Source organism: Calypte anna, chromosome 2 (genome assembly GCF_003957555.1).
Source record: "Calypte anna isolate BGI_N300 chromosome 2, bCalAnn1_v1.p, whole genome shotgun sequence".
In the NCBI taxonomy this organism is placed as follows: domain Eukaryota; kingdom Metazoa; phylum Chordata; class Aves; order Apodiformes; family Trochilidae; genus Calypte; species Calypte anna.
Window position 1 is genome coordinate 130,409,752 of NC_044245.1, and position 21,549 is coordinate 130,431,300.

At 42.4% G+C, this 21,549-nt stretch overlaps 1 protein-coding gene across 3 annotated transcripts; it reads right to left on the reverse strand.

The window, feature by feature from the left end:
* Nucleotides 1-529: 529 nt before the first annotated feature.
* Nucleotides 530-16,359, reverse strand: PABPC1 (poly(A) binding protein cytoplasmic 1). 3 transcript variants are annotated; one of them, XM_030444080.1, is made up of 15 exons: nucleotides 15,615-16,359; nucleotides 10,655-10,848; nucleotides 10,439-10,554; nucleotides 8,516-8,655; nucleotides 7,257-7,351; nucleotides 5,621-5,758; nucleotides 5,423-5,518; nucleotides 4,721-4,993; nucleotides 4,445-4,538; nucleotides 4,164-4,271; nucleotides 3,183-3,337; nucleotides 2,684-2,768; nucleotides 2,369-2,499; nucleotides 1,999-2,090; nucleotides 530-974 (listed from the first exon to the last, which is right to left on the reverse strand). In XM_030444080.1, coding segments are annotated over exons 1-15 (1,911 nt in total). In that variant the 5' UTR covers nucleotides 15,808-16,359; the 3' UTR covers nucleotides 530-973. The 3 variants fall into 3 exon arrangements, with proteins under 3 accessions (XP_030299940.1, XP_030299942.1, XP_030299941.1); XM_030444082.1 differs by having other exon boundaries at nucleotides 8,525-8,655; nucleotides 15,615-16,340; XM_030444081.1 differs by having other exon boundaries at nucleotides 1,995-2,090; nucleotides 15,615-16,286.
* Between the last annotated feature and the right edge of the window lie 5,190 nt (nucleotides 16,360-21,549).

Consider the following 21,549-nt stretch of genomic DNA (forward strand, 5'->3'; position numbering starts at 1 on the left):
CTCGTAGTGCTCACTGTTAACAATGGAATTGTGCAACACTGCCTGCTGCAGACAATGCTTGCTCAGTCACCTATATCCACACTGTGCCACCTCCATCCCAGGGATCATGAGCCAGCTGAAAGACACAGCTGGAGACCTCCGTAGGGATTGTTCCTTACACCCAAACCTGTGAGAACAAACATCACATGCAGGTGGTCAAATGGGAACAAGTGTTGTGTTGCACAATTCCACCACAGACCTCCTGTAGCAACCTCTCTTACTGATCATCTCAAGGCAGGGTACAGTTTTTAATTAGAAAATGACAAAAGCTCAGACACCATGCTATTAAAAATTTAAAACTCAGATATGGATCCAGCTGGTCTTTTAATGCTTAAGTTTCTTAAGTTTGTATTACCAGAAACAGGTGGCTAAACCTAAGCTTATGTTCTCTAGAAACTGCTGAAACTACAGATTAAGGTTCCAACTTGTCAGTCTGAACTGTCAAGTCTCATCAGATGTACACTGTACAAAAGAAATGACCACAAGTAAGTCAGTGTTTAAGGAATTTTTATTAAACCAAGAATTTTATAATCCAAATTATGTTTCTTTGCTCAGCTATCAATTCTCACTGTCAACTAAAACAGTGGTGATATTCTGAGCTTTTCCACAGTAAAGAATTACAAAATTAAAGAAAGGAATGCTTTAAATTTTTGTACTGTGCTGAAAATTCTTTTCCCCCGGGTTTATAAAACATTAATTTGTTTTTTTTTTTAATTTTACTATTTTTTTTAAATTTTAAATCAATAAGTAATCTAGGACTAGCACTTGTTTTACTAGTCCCGGCGTTGCTCCGTACATAAGCTTCAAAGTTTCCTTTCCTTTTTTTATTTATTTTATATTTTGCAATGTTTTTCTCAATATTTAATAGTTTTTCCATGTTTAGATTTTTTTTTTCTTCGGTGAAGCGAAGTTCTAGATTGTAGTCCCGGATCTTTCTGCAAACAAAAACAGTATTGTTTATAAAATTAAAGCAGAACTGTGTATTTTCTGACAAGCTTTCTGCAACTGTAAGCTAAACAGTACTTTGGGCTTTCACAGTACCAATCATCCCAAGGTTCTTCACAAGCAGTGAAGTATCAGACTTCATAGTAAGACAAAACTGAACATAGAACTCTGCACAGCATGGCCTTGGGCAATGGCTTCACACAATAATTCCTTGCTGTAACTCTGCTGGCTGCAGGTCACCTCTGCTCTTAAGGTCAGCATACCAAGGGTCATAGAATAATGATATCAGCAGTATTTTTCAATTTCCAGTTACTAAAACATCACTGTCTCAGAGTTTGGGCATCTTAGTTTAGGACAGACAACTTATTCAGCACTTGTTGCTCTTCAGTGTGAAAGTTGTCACCACCGAAAGATATGGAAAAATTTGGAAAAAACAACTCAAATTCTACCTCCAAAAGAAAAGTTACAGAAACAAAAAGACCAAAAATGAAAATGCTAAGTCTCCTTTTCCCCTTTCAAAATTGTAAAGATACCACTTTTTGCCTCTTCTTGTCATGCAAAATTAAGATACTAGCACCACAGAAGGCAATAAAGAAAATAAGTATTTCAATTGACATCAAAGTTAAATTCACCAGAATGTGCAGTCAAGTTTAGTTTTTAACTACTGTATAATTTTAGGTTTTGGCAACTATCTACAAATTAACAGTATAAACAAGATACCAATTTCTAATGAAAAATAGGGTTGGAACAATGTTTCAAGCTTACTTGCACAAGAGCATGAACAATTTGCATTTGACAGAACCAGACAAAACACCAGTAGTATTTGCTAGCAAAGAGCTACAGAACTGGCCAACAGGCTGGTACACAAAATCTGTTTACAGTTGTGACCAGAGATGCTACTTTCTGTCATTACAAATGATTCAGAGCCTGGAAGCACCCCATTTATAAGACCATGGACTAAGGACTATTGCCCCAGTCATCTTTAAAACCACAATGCTCAAAAAACTTACTTACTAAACACTTGGAACCCCAGTGGGATTATTAACTGCCTTTTGAGCAGCCTCTTTAGCTTGGTGGGCTTGTAGTACGGCTACAGCTTCATCAACCTGTTAAGTAAAAAAAAAAAAAGGAAGCTTAGTAATTTCTGTATACTTAAGTTAATGAAACAGTTTAAATTATACATACAAATAAACACTGCTTGTACTGTTAAACAAAAATAGGTAACATCACAACTCGAGTTCATGTTAATGTAAGCCACTGCCACCCTCTGCAAGAAGCTATTCTACCTCCTCACCCTGGACCATTGCTGTGCCACCATGAACACCTTTAAACCAGTGCAGACTTAACTGCTGATAAAACCAACAGGCAGTGAACATCCCCCTACCTTCGAACGAAGAGATTCAGGAGACTCGAGCATGTGGAGGAGTTCAGAGTTGTCAATCTCCAACAACATCCCAGTGATCTTACCCGCCAGAGTAGGGTGCATGCTTTGAATGAGAGGAAATAGACGTTCGCCTAGAGAAGAAAAGGTTAAAATTAGTGACAAATCTCATCTGAGAAGCACAGACTAGGTTTGAGGGTAAAGGGAAACAAACACCTTGTTCTACTGCTGAAACAATTTATTCTGTGTTTTCAGAATGATAGAGAGTACTGACTGTCCTTCTTCCACAAGGTATACAGAAAGGTATTGTGTACATACCTAACATCTGCTTTTGTTCTTGTGGAGGGGCAGAAGCCAACATGGAAGCAGTCAAGGGTTCCTGACCTTGCACATGGACAGCAGGCTGCAAATTAATTTAACACCAAATCAAAATTAAATTCTAGTTCATAATTAGGTGTAGCTTTAAATATTCAATTTTTCCTAACTTGGCATTAACAATGCCTACACTACCAGAAAAATTACAACTGAACAAGTTGAATCAAACAGTGCTAGTTAAGTGATGCTGGGGATTAGTATCAACCACTCCACTGAGGCTATCAAGCAACTGGAAAATATGAAGTAAGGGGGGGATCATGTCCTGTCCCAGGTGAACTAGAAATATACTTAAGAATCCAAGGCTATAACTCTGCAGCCATAATGCAGAGCCTGAACTCTAGAGTAACAAAACCAACTCTCAATAATAAGCAGCCCCCCTTCACCACCTCCCTCTGCAAAAAACCACCACCAAGAGCACACACTGGTGCCTAAAATCCCATACCTGCTGCATAGCAACTTGTGGCTGTGTATTGAGATGCTGCTGAGGATTACGAACACCTGCAGCATATTTGTACTGTGGTACTGTGCGTACAGCAGGAGTAGCTGCAGTGGCTGCTGCTGGAGGACGTGGACCCACTGTTTGTGTTCCTGTATTAGCTGAAAAAATAACAATTCTGTAAGTGAATAACTGTGGTTTGGTTATTTTTTTATTTACACAGTAGAAATTAAAAACAACAAAGCAGCTCAAACTGAGTATCTGGTTTAGGCATTGTATTACAGATTCATCTCAGCAGTACTGCCAACTATAACATCTGAAAGTTCAAATCTCAAATATTTACTGCATGATATTTCCAGTCACTTCACTAATTAATTGTTTTTCTTATATGCTACTGAAAAAAAGATCTGTGAGGAAGCATACATTTTAGCTGGGCACTAATTGAATTTCATTCTACCCTCAAAGGACACTTGATTTGCTCAGCACAATGTATCTACAATCATCCTTAAAAAGATACTTCCATGAAGTAGCTAAAAAATATTACTACCTAATTATATTCCAAGATAATTAAGACTCCATTATAATCAATTTTGGTTCATTCAGTGATGAGCAGATTCTGCATACAGGATACAGGCAGCTAAAATTGTATCATCTTAGTATTGTTAAGTACAACTGACTATTACCAATTGCCACGATGTTTAGAAATGGCAGCCATCATCCAGCATTAAAATGCACACTAAAATAAAAGTTTTATGCTAAAGAGATGGGGCCGTAACAGGAGGTGTCTTAGCTGGGACACTACTTAAAGGACCTGCCAGAAGCTACTACCTTACTCAGAAAGAGCCAGAAAAGAAAGGTGATATTGAAAGTTACCACATGTGACACTGAGCCTCTTTAAGAGGCATGTGACCACTTTAAGAGGTCATTCTGAATCTGCAAAATTACGAAAGAAGCCTAATAGCTAAGGTTTACATAAATGAAACTCACCAACACGTTGTGCTGCCATGACTCGTGGAACTTGTGCAGCTGGTCTCATGTTATTAAATGGTGGTCTGGGTGCTGCTGGGCGGATAGCACCAGGCATGTTTTGGAATGCTGTGTTTTAGAGAAAATATATTAAGTTACATGCTGAGTGGTGAGAAGAGCTCAGAAGCAATACCACTAGCATGACAAAGAGAACACTGCCATGGTGTGAAAATGCATTTAAAAGTGCAAAGGTAAATGCCCTAGAGTTTACTATAATCACTGGAAAGAGGCAAGTGACTTACGATGAGGTCTGGCACCCTGAGCAGTCCAGCGAGGACTAGGTCTAGCAAGCTGAGCAAGCTGATTAGTAGGATAGTATGCAGCACGGTTCTGAGTCTGTCAAATAGAAAAACCATTGTGTAACTATCTTTGAAGGGCACACTGAACAGTCATCACCTTTCTGATATGAAATTACAATGCTGAAAATATGGACACGTACCAATAGTTATATTTACTGTTAAATCTAAACAGATTTTATCCACAACACAAAACATTCAGTAAGTGACCTCTATACACACCTGTGGGATAGCTGCCATGAAGTAACCTGAAGGAGGTGCTGGCTGGTAAGGGTTGATTACAGGATTAGGTACTGCTCTTACAGTTGCCATTCTCTGCATATACTGGTTGGTGAGATGAGCTTGGCGCTCCTCTTTACGCTGGGCTAGAGCTACATATAATGGTTTAGTAGCCACAATTCTACCATTCATTTCTGTGACAGCTTTGGTGGCTTCTTCTGGTGATGAAAAGCATACAAATCCAAATCCTTTGCTGCGGCCACCTTCCATCATGACCTGTCAGTACAAAATTTAGTTTTAAAACAAGAGAATGTTTGAATGTTGTATCTACTCAACTCACAGGAGTTTCTTTTTTCAGCTTACTGTGAGACCACAAGTTTGTTTTACTCTAGTTATAAAAAGGATTATAATTGCTTAATTAATAGCTGTACTGAATATAGATTAAAATCCCAGTGAAATACTAATGAGCCTGTTACTGCAATAAGATACCATTTTTCTCACATTAATATCAGTATTCTATTTCAAGACAGGACAACCATATGAATTTAACCATGGGTGTTCAACAATCGAGAAAGTATATGTCCACATATACAGTATATAGTAGCACTGTCAAGTGACTGGGTCACAACTGTTAGTGAAAAGAAGTCAGTGAAGGGACCACTGTTCATTTTCAGAGAAAGGACAAGGGCAGTCTATACACTTTACCTTTGCACTAGTGATTGTACCAAATGGGGAGAATTCTTTTCGAAGACGCTCATCATCGATCCCATCATCAAGATTTTTCACGTAAAGGTTTACACCCTGAAAAAGAAGGTGAAGTTATTTCTGAAAGCAAATGGGGGTCTCTGTAAATCTAAAAATAATGTAGAACAAAGTCAGTAACCTCTTGAATTAAAACTCAACCTGGTATCTGGTGATCCTGTCCTGCTTCATTTGTTCAAACTTGCGCTTCAGCTCCGTCTGTCTTTCCACTTTTTTCTGAGCCCGGCCAACGTAGATTTGTTTCCCATTGAGCTCTTTCCCATTCATCTCATCTACAGCCTTCATAAAAATAAAAACCAAGGTTAGCAGTGCTTTGTACCCCAGTGTTCTTCAGGAATGCAAAAAAAGATTAAAATATAAAAAGTTACACAGCCTGCAGAAAAAGGGCCAATCCATCTAAAGTATCACTAACAAATAAAAAAGCCCAAGACTTCATGCTTAAGGTAAAATGAAAATTGCTGAGTGTGCTTCTGTCCAGCTACAGAAAAAAAAATCACAAGGAAAAAGTATCAAGTCACAAAACCAACTATTTCTCCAGCCTTACCATATTAAAGACATTGGAAAGAAACCAAATCAAGCTGAAAAAGTTCTAATTAGCACACTTGGCTTCTCAATTTAGAAGTAAAATCTGAAAGTCTAGTATCTACCAGATTTTCCTGTATTATATGTTAAGCTACTGCTGGCATATATATCTTACTATTTTTCTCTTTTTTAGCATTCAATTAAGGAAATTAAAATGTATGAAAATATTAGCTTTCTTCCTTTATGCTGTTAACTATTAACATGTGAAAACACAAATTTATTCAATAGTTTTAAATCAGAAGTCACTAGTTTATTGCACACCTTTGTGATCAAAGCCATTAAATACTTATTTACTGAGGTATCAGAATGCTATGTTACTTTAAACACCCAACGTGTGATTCTGACCACTGTAAGATAAACATCAGTGCATCAGTGAATGTATGCAAGACAGATCTGATTTGTCCTACTCTCTTGCTTGTACACTTGCACTACTGACAAATCACTGAAATGCCTTTTGAAAAGGAAACTTTGTTGCCCTGATCTGTTCTGAGTTTTTCTGATGATGCTATGAACCTACTGCCAGTCAACTGATACATCAAAGCTGTCTATCAGCTGACAAAGAATTAAGTTATACAGCATACTGGCATGCCATAGGCATACAGCATGAACTAAAAGGACCCTTCTTTCCAAGTTTACTCTTCAGAGTAAAAGCAGTATCAAAGGCTCTAGGACTATTTTCTTACAGCTGTGACAAACACAGTCCATAAAATTAACAGCTTTCCTGCTGACTTTATAGCCCTGAAGTTTGAAAACACAATCCTTTCTGCCTTGCACAAATGTTCTGTGCAACCAAGCTGGATCCGATGATTCACCTGGGTTTGGGGGAGATGTAATCACCTTTGATGCTTGTATGTTGCACGAGGGATGCATCCAAATCTCAATGAGACCCTTAACTCCAACTACAACAGGTTATTATATAAAACCTATAAGACTCCCCATTTTTAGACTAGTTCTGGCTGTCTCAAGAGTACCTTGACTCAATAGGCTCTTCAAATCAACTGGCATTTGCCTGCAAGAAAACATTCTAAATGACAGAAATGATGCCAAGTCATTTAGGAAACAGACGCCTGCTTTTCCAGTGTCCTTGGCCAATTAAAATCCCTTAGTGAATTCACAAGATTTCAAAACACTCCGTGAAACGTATGATTTGGTTCTCAGTCACAGAATTCCTTAAAAAATAAGTCTGAAGGCTTACTTTTTGGGCATCTTCATGTCTTTCAAAACTAACGAAGCCAAAGCCTTTGGATTTCCCACTCTCATCAGTCATGACTTTCACACTTAGGGCAGGACCTAAAAAGAGAATGAAATACTTATGCTTCCTATACAGAGTACATTCTACTCCTGTTTTGAACAGGCTGTTTAAAAGTCCCCATTTTTAACTTGCTTCACCTGTAATACAAAGGCTTCCTGCACCTATTAACAGTATCTAGTAAACATTATCCATTAATACAAAATTGCTACTTACTCCAATGCTTAACTTCAACAATACTTAAGTCATGCTGAATTTCTTCCCTACCATATTTTCAAACAAATGGGGAGGGAATTCACCTCAAAGTGAATTAAATTGTTTTTCTCCTTAAAAATTACAACATTAAAAAAGCATTACTGCTTCCATCCTTTGAAACAGGCACTTTTTTAAAAGTACAGTTTTGAAAACTGGACAGGAGGCCTTTCTATTAAGTATGTGCTTATCCATTTATCCCAGTGAAAAGCCACTGCAGTTTAGCAATTCCAAACCTTTGCAAAAATGCAGCGCAGAGACTCGGTTGAAACAGATATTGGCAGCTAAGTCCACTACTGTTTCAGCTTCAGTTGTGGAATTTCCTATAAATGCTGCTTAGAGCTGCTCTAGATTATCTCATACACAAAGCTTTGTCTTGCTCTACGTGTTATCCACTGGAGATCAGCAAAGGCACAGAAGAAAGTAAATAAAGCTGAAAATAAAGTAGCTGTGCCCTACAAACCAGTGTAAGAACCTGCAGCTGAAGAAAGAACTTTGTCATTTCCTGTTTCAGTGGTGACACATATCTTACTAGATCATCAACATGGGCCTGTCATAATTTTGCCCTATGCATAACTTAAGATCATGACACCAACAGCTTAACAACAGAAAAATTCCTTTTAATTTCATATTAGGTCAACTACTCCAATGCAGCTCAATAATGACAGGAGAAATGCTCCAAGACAAGACAAGTCAATGAAACCAACAGCAAAATCATTTATCATGTATCTTTGTAGGGAATAACACCAATCTCTACTAAACCAGAAAGCATTTATATTTGCAACTTCAAAAATTTTTGCAAAAAAATATTACCTTTTCAGTACCTTTTGAGATTTTTTTTAAAATCAACATCAGCCAGCTGATCCCTTGTCTTATTAAGGCATTGCACAGGTGAGATATAAGTAAACTAAAGGTCACCCATGTTTGCATAGACTTAAACTTTAAGACATTACCAAACTTGCCAAAGAGTTCCTTAAGTCTCTCATCATCCATGTCTTCTCCAAAATTCTTGATGTAAACATTGGTGAATTCCTTTGCTCTGGCTCCAAGCTCTGCCTCACGTTCCTTGCGGGATTTAAACCTTCCAACAAATCTAGTTGCAGAAGAACAGAATAATGTAGATTAAATCAAGTCTATCAAGGTTTAAAAATTTACTTTCATACTCTGGCACCTTTATAGGCATGAAATTCTTCAGATAAAATATTTACAGTAAAAGTTCATCAGAAGCACAATTTCACTATTCTTTGCTACATCAGTGTGCTTATCATAGCTACTAGGACAAAAACACTTTTAAGCCACTGGCAAGATTATTCACTCCTATAAAACAACCTTTAACACCTTTAACCTTTAATGGCTCCGGACAATGGCTTTAGCCACTAGGTAAAGTGATAACAGATATTCTAGATATCAGCTCCGTTCCTGTCACACTAAAAATGTGGCAGCCTTAAAGCAGTTACCATTCTTTGATCCTCTTTTCAAGCAAGAGATATTTAACTAACCTCCTTCACAAACCTTTCCAGCTTATGTCAAAGCAAGACTTTTGGTTGATTTGGGTTTTTTTGCAGTGGCTTTTTTTTTATCAGAGAAAAAAACAGTTCAGCTTGGTCTTCAGTCAAATACCATTGCAAATTGACTGGGAACATCAAAGGTCAGATCATACTATCAGAGAAGGAACACAAGCTGAAAAGAACACTGTGACCTAAGGAACTGCCTTAGTACAGACACTACATGGCTAACACTGATTTCTGACTCTAGTGAATTTATGCTGTCAAATTTTATTAGATTGTCTAACTTTACAGTTCCAAATCTGACAAGCCAAATAGAGTGGCTAACAGTAACACTCAGACTTTCAACAACTTCACCTGATTTACAGTAACCAAGGATTCAGTAAACTTTGATAGTGAGTGCTTTAACTCACTTTCGAAAACCTACCCTGAATAGAAATTCAAAGCAAAGTTTATTCTCATTATTTTTCCAAACCAAGTTAATGTAAATCATGTACTTTTATGACTACATCCTGACCTTTCTTCACTAATTTAAAAAGATTTTAAAATACAGATGGAAGCTGAATAAAACATCCACAGTATGACAGGCAAGCACAGAACAAGCAGGAAAACTTAAGTTTTAAAACGTATCTTCTCCCTGTATGTTTTGATCCATCCATCTTGCCATGTAAAAATAATCCATACTAATCCAAGTTGATGCTAATTTATCTTTTTTTACAAACCCTTTCAAGTACTGAAAGAGGGTTTTTTTGCCACTAAACCAAATACCATAACGATCCCTTAGGCACAGCTCTGAGGCACACTTGATCCACTCACCTCCCCTCTTAAGTCTAGATACCACCAAGTAACCAAAGAACTTTCTTCCTACAGTATAGAACAGTGATAATATTTAAAACACATTTCTCTAAGTTCTAGTTTCCTCTCCTGTTTCCTAAAAATGCCTATTAACAGCCATTCATGTAAAAACATCAGTGCAATCTGCCACTGCTAGGACTGAGTAACTCTTGGGCTTCAAGTTTCATCCAAAAAATGGACAATGTACCTATCCCAGCTTTTAAAAAGGAAATATTAGTCAGAATAGCTGATGGATTGTATTTTATCTCTGACCAGTAATACAACAAAACTAGATAAGTACCCAAATTCTCATTACAGCATTGGCTTGTAGGATAACAAATACATTTTTTCCTCCAGCATCCATTATTAGCCTTTTCTGAACTTATTCTGCCTTTAGTTTAGGTGATTCTCAGCCTTAAAATTCTTCATCACCTTTAAAATTAAAAAACATTTCTTCTAGGTAAGCTTTAAGTATCTGTCCACTATAAAATGAAATTCTGTCAGTGCTGATCTCCACCTATGTGTTTATGTACTTACACTTTGCGGTCATTAAGCAGCATACCATTCATTTTTTCAATAGCTCTTTCTGCAGCTTCTTGTGTCTCAAAATGTACAAATCCATAACCCTTGGATCCATTTTCATCGCATACCACCTATTAAAGAAAAACCCTCTTGTAATACCCATGGAAGGTTTCCAGCATAAACACATTTCTTGTGTCAAAACATGAAATGCACAAATAGTCGTCCACTAACCTTACAAGATAGGATGTTTCCAAAAGCAGAAAATGTGTCATACAAAGCTTTGTTATCAATTGATTTGTCCAAGTTCTTGATGAAGATGTTTCCTACACCACTTTTGCGTAGAGATGGATCGCGCTGAGACCACATGATGCGCACTGGTTTGCCTTTTATGACATCGAAGTTCATGGTATCCAAAGCTCGTTCAGCTGGAAAGACATCATGGAATCAGTAGGAAATGTTAGTTACCTTCATGAGCACATAAACAGCACTGAAACAACAATTTCTTCAGACTTTTCTTTTAAAGTCCAGCACCACCACCAAGACGCAAACTCAAACCTAGAACGTAAATAAACTCCACTTTTATTCAAGTAAAAACTGACAAAAACTCAGCAGCACTTAGGAGACAGGAAGGAGCACAAGTCAGCTGAACAAACTCCAGGATTGACAGCACTATGAAAAGACGGTACAGTGAGAGAAGACACTCAAGTGATGGCAACAACAACCTGTTCCCCAGGAGCAAAAGTCTTAAATTGTGGAAATCAGCTGGCCAGTCCCACACCACACAGATGTACACTCTATCAATAGAAATGTTTTTAGGGGCACAGCTTATACCTATACATAGGCTTTTGCAAACATGAACATGCCAACTCCTAAATCACCAATACCCCTAAACTAATGGAATTTCTTTTCCAGGTGGACTTCAAGCCTGGTTTGGGCAGATGCTACACACAATTCCTTCCTTAATGGCAAAAAACACCTGTGATGGATTTCTGGGCAAGGGATAGCTCAAGCAGATTTAAAACTAATACTTATTTTTAAAATCTTAAATCTATATATATATAAAATGCTCACAGTGCTCACATACAAACTCAAAGAGCAACTATTAAAAGAGCAAAATGAAGGAACATAAACTAGGTTTTGTTACTGGGATGGAGCAGTTTTTCCAGTAGAACACTGTAACTGACTTTTCAAAGCCTGAATTTAAGATCTCTGTATTTAGATAGGGAAGTACCAAGACTTCTTCAGTTCTCATATACCTCTTCAAAGCAACAAGACACGTCTGTGATGTTTTAAGTCAAGTTATTAAAGCAATAAGGAGCAACAATTCCCAAGTGTGGCAGACATATTTTGCAACTTTCTACATTAGCTTTTTTGTCCTCATTCCTCTACATATGAAAGAGCACTAAAAGAAGTCCCAATAAATAGCCAAAGTCACACTCACTGATACTAACAACTTCCTTGCAGTCTGAATATAGGAGACCAATGTGATGTTAACAGGATTGATTTTGTTTCAGTATTAGTTTAAAAACAGTAACCATGTCAGTTAATTGTTTTTCTCAGGAGAAGGACCAAGGTCCAGTTACAAAACTCTTATGTTTTTGTTCTTTATGTGCTGTTTTTATCTTTAGCTATGTATGGGATACCACAGCCAAAGAAAATTTGCAATCAGCCTCTGGTTCAGCTGGTACACCATGTTTTATGTCCTTTCTTGCCATGTTTTCAGATTCCAAGTGAATATGAAGATTATATCCTCTGAAAGCCACCTGCAGAAGTTAACGAGACAGATATCTAATATTTAAAAAAAATAATCTACTGATACTATTACCATAACCACACGACAGAAGCAAGTCAACAACTGATTTAAACTGAAGCCACAAAAAATAAGCACTGTGTTTTAATTAAGCTAACAAAGCTTTCAAGAACTTTAATATAAATTAAGCAGGAAAGAAAAGACAACCTAGATACTGACAATAAGGAACAAAAAGCATTAGGAGGCTTCTTATTATAACAGAAAAATTTGAAAAAATTAAGTATCAGAGTGACCATGGCAGAAACATCTAATGCTTCAGTGTTGCCCTGGAAGTCATTAGAATTATTACTACCAGCAGAAGTGCCAACAACAAACAGTTCATTATTTCCAGAAGTGGTAACAGGGCTTTCCTTACTAGAAAAGAAGCTTTTCTAATTAATGCTAATTGCTTCTAGAATAATCCTGACACTCCTCAAAAATGCATGTTCCTGGACACATTTCCCAAACATCTGACTCAAAGTAGGTCCACACCAGCCTTAGCCAACATTACCACTTTCAACTAATATTGAACACTTCTCTTAGACCAACGCAATTTCTCCACAAAGACAGGGACAGTGTGGCAAGTTTTTAACAGCTCTTCTCTTCTATGGGTATGGAAATACAGGAAGTACAGCAGAATTACAAGAAATTTAAAGATTTCTGCTTAACCAACACCACAGTCATTACACAATGGATTTTAAATCATTGCTAGAATACCTCTGCAATTGGTTACATGCCACTCATTAAACTTCACAACTAGTTAAGCTGGCTTACTTTCATTGTATTTCAGCCCTAAAAGGCTGCTGCAAGTTTGCGGGAGGCAATTCCATTCAGCAGTTAACTTGTTACCAAGTGGACACACCTACTCTTGCTGTACTTTTGCTGATTCTGCTGGAGCTTTTATTGAATGAGTCACCAGTCCCCCTCTCAGTAGTGAGCAACTGGACAGTCCACTTCAGTAAAAATTTACTTGACACTAAACTGTGATAAACGTGCTCAGCAATAGCTATAAAATAATAAACCTGAAAACATAACCACTCAAAAACTTGAAGAGAGAAGAAGTGCTGTTTAAAATTACTTCAGAATATTTCTTAGCTATATGATTAAGCAAGACTGCCTGGGTTTTCCTTTGGACTATGACTCAAATTCAGAAAAGTCACAACTATGAAGTGGGTGCATACCTCACAAATGTGTCATCAGGCCTAATTTGGTTCTGGAAAAGCTTTGAAATCCCTAGTTTACAGACAGCTGGTGAGGTTAAATGCATCTTCAAAGGCATTTTCAAAACTGGAGATAGTTGTTATTGCTGTTTAGTAAGCACAGTCTGAAAGGCAGCTCAGGATTAGGCTAAGCCAAGACCAGGAAGCTAGTTTGGAATCAAAATTAAATCAATGTTACTATAAGAATAACCATTCACCCTCAGAACTCCTATTTCAAGGTTTCAGTAAATGGAAAGAACAATCTATGAAAAAGAAACATCAGCAAATGCTTTACGGGTGTTCACCAAGTACAGCAAATTCTTAAAATGCTGCAAAAGTATAATTAAACAAAACAATTTCAGTGTCTTTGTAAAAAGTGCTTCCAGATATGTGCTGGATGCAAGTTTGAGACAGATGAGAAATAGTTTCAGCTCTCAACTTGACTAGGTGTAGAATCAAATATGTACTTCCCAAAATCTGAAAATACTTGTAACATTTAGAGTACAGCATTTTCAAAGCAGCACATTTTCAAACTCTGAAAGCAAGCATTGCTCAGGTGAAAAAGTTGTATTTGTTCTACTGCTTTACAAATTACAAACTAAGTCACAAAACACTGAACAGGTTGCTCAACTAATGACAATGGTAAAGCCAGTGCTCACAGAATTCTCTCATTACTAAGGAGGAGAAACATTTAAATTACCTTTAACTTCTGCCTTGACATAATCACATCATGGTACTGAACTGTGCTCTAACCCCTTACTTTTCATGTCGAAAATAAACTTGCACCATAAGTTTTTACTGAATGAAAGCAAAGTATGTTAAAACAAGCATTAAAATAATCTCATCCTAAACAATGGCTGAAAAGATTAAAAGCTCTCTGAAGTGAGAGCTGATAACAGGTGAAATATCTGCCCATTAAAAAGATGAGGCAGTAACTTTTACTACTTACATATAGATATCATCGGAACACCAAAGCCTGATCTGATAATGGCCATATCCTAAAGCCAATTGTCAAAGCCAGTTAACCTAATTGTCTGAAAAGTTTGTAACTTAAATCTCTCACTTTCATATGCTTGAAAATAAAACCATTACAATAGAAAGCTGATTACTTAGCTGTACTTGAAAGCAACCTTTTCAGTTATGTTCAGCTGGATGATTTTTTTCTTTAAATTTGACTTCAAAAAACTTAGAACGAGTCACATTTGGTTCTTTTTACTGAAATGGTCTCCAAATGAACAAGCTGGTTTGCTAAACTTAGCACAAACATGACCAAAACTACACGCAAAGTTATTTTACTGATGTAACTTTCGAGAACCAGCAACACGTTGTGTAGAGCAAGTTTAATAAAAACACAGCTTGAGAAGCACAATGTCAGAGAGTTTACCGCAGAGAAATGGATCAGAACACCACTTGGTACATGAAAAGCGAGCAAAGGAGGTCCAAGTAGTTTCATCCCCCTCCCCTACCCGTGACACACCTGCCATGGTGTTTTAACTTGTTACGCTTTGGCCTGTGCTGTGACTGGACGTCCATAAAGCTACCAGGCCACCCCCTCGTACGTCCTACTTCCTTCTTTTGGTCTCTTAATCACGCACACACACCCAGCTCCTGCGTAGTCATTAAAAGGGGCTAATGACTATGATGCTTCCTTCAAGCTAGCCCTCACCTCGCATCCCCGATGGAGCGGCGCACGGAGGTGCCAGCCTGTGGAAGAGCCGCTCGCACACGCACACATCCCCTCCCCGCCCAGACGCCCGCCCCGGGCAGCTCCGCCCGGCCCCAGGCTTTCTTTCGGGCGTGGGGGGGGTGGGGGGGAGCCGGGTCCTTCCCCGCACGTCGCCGAGGCCTCCCGTCGGCTTTCGGTTCCCGCCTCCCCGCCCCCCCCGGCCCGCCGCCGCCACGAGGCGCGGGCGGCCCCAGGCCGCGTGTCAGCAGCAGCGGCGGCCCCGCCGCCAACTTCCCCCCGCGCGGCGCCAAGTTCCCCCGCGCCCCGGCAGCACCGCCACCGGCCCCGGCAGCGCCCGGGCGGGGAAAATGGATGCGGGGCGGGGAGGGAGGAGGGGGGGGCGGCCGCCCGAGCGCTGGTGGGGGCGGGGGAGAAACATGGCTCCTCCACCGGCGACCGCCCCGGCTCTCCCCTCAGGCCTCCTCGCCCGCCGATCCCCGCTGCGCCCCTACCCCCTCCACCCCCTCGGCCGCTTACCGTCGGCGGGCTGCTGGAAGTTGACATAGGCGTAGCCGAGCGACCGGCGGGTGATCATGTCCCTGCAGACGCGGATGGAAAGGATGGGCCCGGCAGGGCTGAACTTCTCGTAGAGCATGGCCTCCGTCACGTCGGGGTGCAAGTCCCCCACGTAGAGGGAGGCCATGGGGTAGCTGGGGGCGCTGGGGTTCATCCTGCCGCCGTCTCCCGGCGCGGGAGGGCAAGGGGGGGGCGCTGACGAGGCGAGGAGGCCGCGGCGGCCCGGCGGTCCGTGCGGGCAGGGGCCGGCGGTGGCGGCGCAGGGAAGGCGGATTCGAAAGTCAACGGCTGCGGGCGGCGGGTGCGCGGCGGCGGGTGGAAGGGGCGGGAGGGTCTGGCTCACTCCGTGCCGGGCCTGGCGGAGGTGGCTGCGGCTGCTGCTGGGCTCGGCGGGGGTCGGTCTCGCTCTGTGTCTCCTCTCGGCTGCGCCGGGTCCGGGGGCTTCGCTTCACCGGGTTATTTTATATCAAACCGGCCTGTTGCAGAAGGTTGACGGGAAGAGGGAAGGTTTTTTTTTTTTAAAAGGTTTTTTAGGATTTTTGGATTTTTTTTGGCTTTTTTATATTTTTAGTAATAAATGGTGCGGCGGGGCCGGGCCGGCGTGTCCGGGTGTCCGGAGCACACGCACTGCGCACACAGCTCCGACGGCGGCCGGGGGACAAGGGGGAGGCCGCCGCCCCGGCCGCGCACTATATATACCCGCCCCGCCCCCACCCGCCCCCACCGCTCCGCACGCCACGCACCGACGGCGCCCTCCGCGCAGGCGCCGCCGCGGGTGGGGCGGAGCGACGCGCGGGGCCGGAGCCCGTCCGGGAGGGGCGGTGGCTGCCGCGCATGCGCCGCGGCCGCCGGAGGAAACGGCCGGGAGGGAGCACGGCTGCGCCTGGCGACGTCACGGGGGGCGGCGAGGGCTCGGCGCCAGCGCGCATGCGCATGCGTGAGAGCACACGTGCGCGGGGGGGGGGACGGACGGGACGGGACAGGACGGGAGCCGGAGGGGTCAGAGGGCGCGTGCGCAGTGAGCGGCCCAACCGGCGCGCGGGGCGGGGCGGGAGGCGGGAGCGGCCGGGCGCGTGCGCCGCCCCGCCCCGCGCGCCGCCCCGCCCCGCGCGCGGGGAGCGGGCAAGGAAGGTCGCGTGCCGGGCGGAAGGGGGTGGGCGCGTGAGGGCCGCTTCCGGAGCGAGGGGCGGCGGTGCGGGAACGCGTTCGCTCCGGGGCGGTGGCGCCGCCGCTGCGGAGGGCGGGGCGGGGCGGGCCTCAGGCAAGCGGGTGTCCGCCCAGCCCGCGCCGCTGCCCCGGCGTGCTGCGGGGGGAGGAGCCCCGGTGTGAGGAGTCCGTGAGGCGTTCCCCGGCGGTGCGCAGGCTCGGGCCTGGCTCGGCGGGGGGCTGGGCGTGAATGTGTTACGGGTGGCTCGGGCGTAGGTAACGCGGCCTGGCGGGGCTGGTGCGCATCGTGCAGCCTTCCCCCGGCTGGTGAGGGCGGGTGCTGTGCCGGTTGGGGAAGCCCCGCGGCGCCTTCAGTCAAACCCCGCCCTGCGCACGCCTCTCCGGACCCTGGGTTTTGCTCCAGAAGCAGTGAAAAGAGAAGGAAAGCCTGAAGCTGCACCTCCGGGAGGAGGAATGGCAGTGCTTGGCAATGGCGGTGTTGAGAAAAGGAGGCATTGAGTTTCTGCTCTGGTTGTTCCTGATGTTTGTGTGTGTTGTGTTAAAACGTTACAGTTCTGGGTGCTGATTGAATGGTATTGATCGTTATCTGCTCATCTTTTGGTAGCTTTACCGTGTGTGTTAAGCATTTGGCATCTTTCTAGCAATTTTGGGAAGGGATGAGAATGGCAGTCATGCTGGCAAACCATTAGAAACTTGAGAACAGTCACTTGTGTCGTATTAAGAATTCTTCAGAGGAGCAGCAAGCCTGTAGATTTTAGAAAGGCTGTGTCAAGTGAACTGTTGATTTATTTTTAGCTTGCTTCAACAGTCCTAAAATGAAGCATTTCACAAAGAAAGGAAAATATTTGCCTATCCTTTAGAATTCTGAGGTTTTCTAAGTGGAGTTTTATATTAACAGCTACTTGAATGTGTTTCAGAATGTGTCAAAAAAATTGAATCAAATCAAATGTGTTTCATTCCTGCTAAACAAATGATTACAAATCTAAAGCAAGGAGACAGATTTGCAAGTCTTGGAGGTAACAGCTTCTCCTTGTCTAATGTAGATTTCTTTCTGTGTGGTGTTACTTTTTTTTTTTTCATAGTTTCAGCAGAAAGATAAAGTATTGTCTGTATTTTCATATCTTATCTTGGTTTATTCTTCTTTCACCAGCATTTGCTATCCCAGTTTTAAATAGAGCCATAGGAGGGAGTGCTTGTGGAATTTTGCTGTCAGATGTGGAGGACTCCACTTGCATTCAGCAGCAGATGCAGTTTTACTGCCTCCCTTTTTGTTGGAGATCACTCAGGCCCACAGCAGAGCCCCCAACTCCCCCTCTGCTTCATGGCACAGGGTGACGTCTTCACCCAGCCTCACCCCAGGGTGTCATAGAATCATAGAATTGGCTGGGTTGGAAGGGACCTCAGAGATCATCGAGTCCAACCTTTGAACCACCGCTGCAGTTACCAGACCATGGCACTGAGTGCCACATCCAGTCTCTTTTTAAATATCTCCAGACATGGAGAATCCCTGGGCAGCCCATTCCAATGCCGGATCACTCTCTCCATAAAGAAATTCTTTCTAATGTCCAACCTAAACCTCCCCTGGCACAACTTAAGACCGTGTCCTCTTGTCTTGCTGAGAGTTGCCTGGGAAAAGAGACCAACCCCCCCTTGGCTACCCCCTCCCTTCAGGGAGTTGTAGAGAGTGATGAGGTCTCCCCTGAGCCACCTCTTCTCCAGGCTGAACAGCCCCAGCTCCCTCAGCCTCTCCTCATTGGGTCTGTGCTCAAGTCCCTTCACCAGCCTGGTTGCCCTCCTTTGGACCTGCTCCAGGACCTCGATATCCTTCCTAAACTGAGGGGCCCAGAACTGGACACAGTACTCAAGGTATGGCCTCAGCAGATACTGACTGCATGGGGAACAGCTGACAAGTGCCCTTCCTCCTGGCCCTGCTGTTGCAGTGGTTATGTCTGTCAGACTATTAAAGCAAACAGCCAGAGTCGACACTGTCTTATAGAGAGGTTTGAGATGGTGGCTAGAACTTAAACTGTCATTTTTATAGAAGGAAAAAAAGAGAATAAATCTCTTAAAGTACTGGTTTATAATGCCCTCCCTAGGACATACTGTGTACTGTTTCTGCTCTCTCCCTTCCTTACCCAGTTCTGTTCTTCAGCACACCTCCTTTCCTAAGGCTCACCTTTCTCAAACTGATGTTTCTTTCACACTTCTCTCTTCTTGGCACCTGTGCATATTCTTGTATGTTTTTACTTGCCTGGTCACGTTCTTGCTCCTTCTTGTGAGTTTGGTCACTCTGGTTCAGTCTTGAGTGCTTCTGGGTGATGGCAAGAAAGAGCCCAGAGTATGGGAGGGCATTAAGTGCCGGGTCCTCCACTTTGGCCACAACAACCCTATGCAGCGCTACAAGCTGGGGACAGAGTGGTTGGAGAGCAGCCAGGCAGAAAGGGACCTGGGAGTCTGGATTGACAGGAAGCTGAACATGAGCCAGCAGTGTGCCCAGGTGGCCAAGAAGGCCAATGGCATCCTGGCATGTATCAGAAACAGCGTCACCAGCAGGTCCAAGGAGGTGATTCTGCCCCTATACTCAGCCCTGGTAAGGCCACACCTTGAGTACTGTGTTCAGTTTTGGGCCCCTCAGTTCAAGAAGGATATTGAGGTCCTTGAACAGGTCCAAAGGAGGGCAACCAAGCTGGTGAAGGGACTCGAACACAGATCCTATGAGGAGAGGCTGAGGGAGCTGGGGCTGTTCAGCCTGAGGAAGAGGAGGCTCAGGGGAGACCTCATTGCTCTCTACAACTACCTGAAAGGAGGATGGAGCCAGGCAGGGGTTGGTCTCTTTTCCCAGGCAACTCTCAGTAAGACAAGAGGGCATGGTCTTAAATTGTGCCGGGGGAAGTTCAGATTGGCTATTAGAAAGAATTTTTTCACGGAAAGGGTGATCAGACATTGGAACGGGCTGCCTGGGGAGGTGGTGGACTCTTCGTCCCTGGAGACATTTAAAAAGCGACTCGATATGGCACTCAGTGCCATAGTCTAGTGACTGTGGCGGTAGCTGATCAAGGGTTGGACTCGATGATCTCTGAGGTCCCTTCCAACCCAGCCTATTCTATGATTCTATGATTCTATTTCTTCTGCCCCATTAAAAAAAGATCACAAGCTTTGCTAAGCAGAGAGGGACTTCTTTGGTGATCTTGCTCAGAGCCTTGTAACAATGTCTGACTTCTAAATTTTTCCAAGATGAAATGCAATTAAGGCAGTAAAACTGAACTCTTAACCTTACTTTGGGTAACCAGCAAAGTTAAAATTATTGTTCAGAAGCACTGAAGCTTTCTAATTAAACATTTCTAGTATTTCTTCTTTTGGCATAGTAATATGCTTCTTGAGACTTTAATTTGTAGATTGTACTCCTTTTGTTTTGACTTGAAACAAGGGATATAACAGTAAAAGTTTTGCTGTCTCTTCCCACTCACACCCTCATATTGTCACAAAATGTTAAATGGGAAATTTGGACACTTTTTGGAGGAGGAAAAACTTGCATATTAGGAAGTAGGTATAGTTTGCTGATGGTGCCCAGAACAACTATCTGGCCCTTCTCCTGTAACTAGCATATTAAACTTACTTACCAAGGTGTGGTTTAAGTGTTTTAAGGCAAGAAGAAAGAATGGGTTTGTGGCTGAGGCACAAGACTTGTATTAAGCATTAGATTCTGGTGCTGGCAAATGGTGTTGTGTAGAATTAAATCTCATTAAGGGCTTAGGTGGCAGCGTGCTCAGGTCTGCCAGTTGTACACCCAGCACTGCAGCCCAGGGTGAGCTGTGGGGTCCTGAGGGGGTAACCCCTGGTTACCTGGGGCTCTCATCTGGGTCTCTCTGGGACCCATTCTAACTCTGCAGCTCTCAGGTTCTACATGGTGCCAGATAAGAGCTGCTGTAGCACATCTGCCTTGTCACCTGGATTTACTGTCCCAACCCAGTGGATGCTGTGTTGTTGCAGCTGTTGAGCATGGGTGTCTGGGCCCAGAAGTTGGCCCTCTTGACTTTTTTTTTTTTTTTTAAAAACCTTGCCTGGAGATTTAGCTGAAAGATGTAACTCGGTGTTTCCTGTGTCAGCTTCAGGGAATTTAAGCCAAACAGGATTTGAATGAAGGGTAATAATTCTTTAATTACAAAACTTTGAAGTATTTTGCAATCCATAGAAGGCAACTTAACCTGCTGGACGTGTTGCCTTCTTTCTGCTAAATAGAACTACCAAATAGGAAAAAGAACAGTTTGCATGGTATTTTTCTCTTACAGCAATGGATTAATATTTTAAACAACACAGATACCTGCTTTCTAAACATAAGTTCTACCAATGTGAAATAAAGATCTTTTGTAACTTTAAACAGATACAAAATTTTTCTTTTGTGTCAATGGTACTATGATTTGTGAATACAACTGTTGGTTTGTTGATTTTTTTTAAATCATTTTATTTTATTTTTATTCTAGCCTGCCATGGAAGTAGGGAAGTTACTGAATTGTGTTCAGACCTTAATAAATTTTCTTTCTCTTACCTAGGAATTATGACTTTTTAATGCATAATGGATTGCACTAAGCTGTTGGAAATGGTGCAAACCCAGCTTTGTAGGTAGCCACAGGAAGCATGTTTAAATTTGTATCTGGGAAGTGCCAATATTGATGATTTTTTTTAGTTATTATTAATACAGCTGATAGTTGATGTAAAAAACAGTTCTATT